This window comes from Hipposideros armiger, unplaced genomic scaffold (genome assembly GCF_001890085.2).
Source record: "Hipposideros armiger isolate ML-2016 unplaced genomic scaffold, ASM189008v1 scaffold_39, whole genome shotgun sequence".
In the NCBI taxonomy this organism is placed as follows: domain Eukaryota; kingdom Metazoa; phylum Chordata; class Mammalia; order Chiroptera; family Hipposideridae; genus Hipposideros; species Hipposideros armiger.
The window spans coordinates 244,313-249,682 of NW_017731389.1; the positions used below are offsets into that span (position 1 = coordinate 244,313).

Sequence of the window (5,370 nt, forward strand, 5' to 3'; positions counted from 1 at the left end):
GAACAGAAAACAGAGATCAAGAAAACAGAACAAACCTTTTCTGGATCTCAAGGCAATTTTGATGGAGCAATAGCAAGAAAGGGCTGATGGCAGAAAGGGTAACAGAAATCAGTTTACTGTTTAACAAATATCTTTAAAACTAAATAATGACAGATCATCATTACTGGGTGAGAAAATTCATATTAGTTAATTCCAAAATAATGTAGCTGGAACAGTATGTGGACAAATTACTATAATGTGCTTTTTCATACCAGTTCTCCAAGGTAGTACCAGATCTTTATAAAGACTCACGGATAGTAATTGCATATCTTTTCCTTCTTCTCCACTCCTAGGTGCTAAGTACAGAAACCTGAGCCAAAGATAAAATTGGGCATAAGGGGACCTAAATATTTTTACATTGTTCCTTGAAGTTTTGTGATCTAAATGAATGCGGAGCTTTCGTACGTAGCAGAGCAGCTCCCTTGCTGCGATCTATTGAAAGTCAGCCCTGGACACAAGGGTTTGTCTTTCGCCGCGCGCACGTGCCGCGCGGCGGGGAAGAGCGGGGCTTCTCTTCCTCCATCCGGGCGTCCCCGGGGCGCGCCCGCTCTTCCCCCTCGACCACCGCCGTCCTCTCCTCCTCCCCCGCCCGGGGAAGGAGGGCCGCCTTCCAACCCGCGGGCGTCGCCCACAGGCCCTCGGCGGTCGGGCGGCGGCGCGGTCCCGCTGGGAGTTGGGGGGTGTGGGGGAGACCCAAGCGGGGGAGGGGCCGCCGGGCCCCTCTCTCCCCCGCGTCGCGGCCGGCCTTCTTCCTCCCCCTCTGCCCCGCCGGGGCTTCCGGTCCCGGGCTGGGACGGGGCAGGGTGGGGCGGCGCAAAAAATAAATAAATAAATAAATAAATAAAAATGAATGGGGAGCAATTCATTTTAATTTCCAAGCCACTCTGTGTCATGCTAGTTTTACCAATTTCTTTAGCCACTGGCTGCTTTTACTCAAGGGCAAAAAATAATCATGAATCACATCTTAAAACAAGAGGCTAAAAAAGAAATGGTCTTACCCCTGGCCCTAAGATCCAAGCTCCACTAAGACTAATACCAATCTTAATGTAATCATGTTGAAGGCCAGACATCCGTCCATCAATGGTGTCTAGGTGACTATCAGAGTACCTGTTTAGAGCACACAGATCACAGCAATGAGGCCAGAGTTTTCAAAATACCTTAAGAAAGCAATGACAAAGACAAGATAAAAGAATGGAGACTAAGGTCTGCAGGAATTTGAATTCCGTAATTTGAGTATCTATGTCCCAGAAGTATATTTTCATTTACAAAATCAAACCAAAAGAAAATAGAAACGGGTTAGCCTAGCAATTAAAGAAGAGCTGTTCCCTGTATTACTATCTGGTATAAAGATTTTGGAATTTCCAAATGAGAAGTCTAAACCTGAAGCATTCTGGAAGTCAAAATCACTTGCAAGCCATTAAGGATGAATTGATTTTCCAACACAGCAGCAGAAAGCTAGGAGCACTTTCGGTTCCTTTGAGAACTTATGCTGTCGTCAAATTCTGGCACTAAAGATGAAGAAACTTAAGAAATACTTAGTAATTATAAGCTTCTAGTTGCACACCTTGTTCTAATAAGATTACATGATCATTCGGAAACTGAGCAAACATTTTGAAAAAGCCTTACGAGCAAACATTTTGAAAAAGCCTTACCAGGGATCTGCATATAAGAAGGTTTCTTGCATAATCTCGATATCTGATTGAAGCATTTGATTAAAACCGTTTCAATATCAGTATGCTTGCTCTGCTTTTTCTTAAACAAAAGCCTCATTGCTGGTAATCATCCCCAACTAACCAGTCAGCTCTCCATCATGAATTCTTTTAAATATTCTGTCTGAAGAAATGTTTCTAAATCGGTGTGCTTTCAACGAGATACGAATAGATGTTCTGTGAGGAAAAAAATAAGTTTACATAGTCGACAAAGCCTGAGGCTGGCTGGTAAAACAAACTTAAATAGATTTCTTAATTACAAGGTTTCTCTTGAGTATTTACCCTCTCCTTGGAAGAGGCAGAATTTAGCATCAGTTAAGCCCCAACTCCCTTTTTCCCCAGAACGCTATTTTTATCATTAGACATAATTCGCACAGAACATAGTTAGGCAGAATAGCTTTAAAAGAAAGTAATAAGAGAGAGGTTGTAGGGTAGAGTTAGTGAGCCTCATTGAATGGAATGTGCCTGTGCTACAGATATGTGTTGCTTGAAGTTTTATTCCATAAGCCAATTCTACCTAAGGACCAGCTTGTCACCCACCTTGGATGGTGAAGCCTGACCTTAGGGCTCCGATGCCCTGTGTCCTAGGAATAAAGCCTGTTTTATGCCTGTAGTGAATGAATATCTGTCACCTTTACCATGTCACCAACCTCAGTGAAGAAACGGAATTGCCATCTGTCTTCATGTGACTGTGGGTAAAAGAATCCATCATTATAAAGATACTCGTACACAGGGAAGTAAAGTGTCGGACTGCCAACCACAGCCTGGCTGGGTTGAATAATGCCTCTCAAGTATCAAGCTGCCTTAGTTTGAGAGCATTGCTTGCTGTAGGTGGAACAATGAGCAAGCATGAGAAGCCAGGCCTGCCTGCTCTCCCAAGCGGTCTTCTGAGATCTTTACCAATGAGGACTCACTAGGATTCCAACATCCCTCCAGAGACGTGAAACTACAATCCAGTTTAGCAATACTTGGCTTGGGAAATGAAGATAAATTTTTCCCAATGATGACAAATTCTGATTAGAACTTAATCTACAAACAAAATCATATGCTAGCCAAGAGAACCAGGAAATGGTGTCCACAGGTGTTAACAAGTTTATCCAAGGTCATACCTCTAAAATTTTTGTAATACCCCCTGTCATTTAGTCCATTTAATGTTTCTCTTAATTCATATATATGAATTAATGCCCCTTCCTCACAGAGCTATACCTAACCAAATTATCTTAAGCATCTCTCTCGCTGCTGATGTATTCTTTTACTTCATACCAATTATCATAATTTGAAATTATTTTATTTGTTTATGTACTAATTTTCTATTTTACCCCATTAAAGTAGAAGTTTATCATACAAGCATCTTATCACTTTTGTTCCATTTAATCCCACATACCCAAAACAGTGCCTGAACTTACTAGAATTAAATCAAACCAGGTGATCAAAAAGAGATCCACATTTCCAGTTAGCAAAACACCTAACTCCCAAGATAGACTTTCTTTCATAGCAACATTCAGTCTATAAAGGGAAACAGGGATATCTTATTCCATAAGAGCTTCTAAGGAAATAATCACCTACCTGAAATGATTAAAGGGCTCTTCACCTTGGAGGCAAGAAGTTTAACCTCATGGCTCTCTTGGGGGCCATCTGTTTATATCTATACTAACAAATCATTTCTATTCACCTTTTGTGACCCCAGTTTTGGGTCTCTCTGGTTTCCAGCAGTTAAAAGGACCCAGACACTCTTCCAAATTTCTATTCTGATGAATTGCCTGACACATCTCATAATAGTAATGCTTATGATTTTAGTTGACAACAATTCTGGCATACTTAATTAGTATCAGACATTGCTCACCTGAGCAGTTTCAGAATTTTTCATGATAAAAGAGATATAGCAAGATAAAGCTTCAATTTAAATAAAATGAAGTAAAATAAATTTTTAAATCATTGCAATGATTTTGAAGCGTTGAGGAATGCACCAGCATTACACATCTAAAACCAAAAGAAAAGTAAAATATTGTGTTCTCAATACGAAATCCACAGATATTTGGAAACATGTACATTACTGACAGAATTTTTTACTTTTAAACTGGCTGTGAGAAAAATCAATATGAAGCATAAGACTTTTTTTTTAATTAAGAGTGCTTAACATAATAACCAAAAATATATAATAAAGGACTTAGGACCTGTTAGGTTTAAGAAATGAGGGTCAAGTTTGAAAAGACAAATGATAAGAATAGACTACTGGGACACATGCTTTCATTTAACAGATGCATCCCAATGTCGCCATTCAAGCTATCTCCCTAAGTAAATGAAGAGAGGGATAAATTCATAAGCTCTACTGCACACAGCCTCCTCTGCCATTATACTTCAGGATATGTACTTTTCTTCTAAAATATGCAGAAAATTAATAAATTTCAATTCATTCAACTTATTTCAAATTATAAAAATATTAACATTACATAGTTACATTTGAGAGATAAAGTAATCCCCCAAAGTCTAGACATATTCTAAGTACTATCTCAATAATCCACACTTACAATAGCAAGCGCTTACTTGGGTATTATTACAAATACATATTTAATCATTTCAAATACCTTTTCAACCATGAAATCACATCAATTGTTTTATTTCTTAAGAATTTAATACACTCATGGTCAGTACTGTATATTTTAGGGCCTAACTCCTCCCTTGTCACTTCAAAAAAAATAACTTTAGAAAATTGCAAACTTGAGTTCAGGGTTCATGCCTCATACTTTGCCTGTTTCATTCAAAGTGTCAGGAACCATCCTGAAGATATATAAGCCAGAGATTTTAATTTTTTAATTGAATTTTAAGCCCTCCTGAAATCTCAATCTCAATCTACATGGGTAGTGGTTGTTTGATATATATATATATATATGTATATAGGCATAATTATTGTTTTTCTTCTCTAGGATGTTGGGATATTATATCAGGCTATTGGTAGCAAAGTCATTATGACATATAGCACATGTACCCCCAAATCTCCCCTCACCCAAACACAGTATTAAGGCATGTATTTGACAAAAGCTTATGATTTTTGATAATTTCTTCTAGGTCCTTTGTTTCACTGACTTATGGGATTTCTGTATATGTCTAATTTGACTAATCAAAAATCAGTCATTTAAAGGCTGTTTAAGAAGGGAGGCAGCACTTCTGGAAATAATATGCAATTATAGTAAGATTACAAGATAAAAGGTTAATATATAAAAGCCCATTGTTCTTCTATATACCAAAATAAACAAGTGGAATTTGAAATTAAAAGGATAGCATCATTTACATTAGCAGTCAAAAACATGAAATAGTTATAAATCTAGCAAAATATGCACAAAATCTAGATGCAGAAAACTACAAAGTTCCAATGAATGAACTCAAAGAAAAACTAAATAAATGGAAAGTATGCCATGTTCATGGATAGGAACACTCAATATTGTCAAGATGTCAGTTCTTCCCAAACTGATCTCTAGATTTAATGCAATCCCAATCAAAATCCTAGCAAGTTATTTTATGGATATCAACAAACTAATTCTAAAGCTTATATGAAGAAGCAAAAGACCAAGAATAACCAATATAGCATTGAAGGAGAAGAACAATGTTAGAGAACAGACACCAC

At 37.9% G+C, this 5,370-nt stretch overlaps 1 protein-coding gene across 1 annotated transcript; it reads left to right on the forward strand.

Annotated features, from left to right (window-relative positions):
- Positions 1–423: 423 nt before the first annotated feature.
- Positions 424–867, forward strand: LOC109380612 (cuticle collagen 1-like). Its single transcript, XM_019638370.1, has one exon. It carries the CDS (start codon positions 424–426, stop codon positions 865–867), a length of 444 nt encoding a protein of 147 aa, XP_019493915.1.
- Positions 868–5,370: the final 4,503 nt, after the last annotated feature.

Excerpts from the sequence above, each read along its gene's own strand:
- LOC109380612 (XM_019638370.1), top strand. The coding sequence starts at position 424 with ATGAATGCGGAGCTTTCGTACGTAGCAGAGCAGCTCCCTTGCTGCGAT.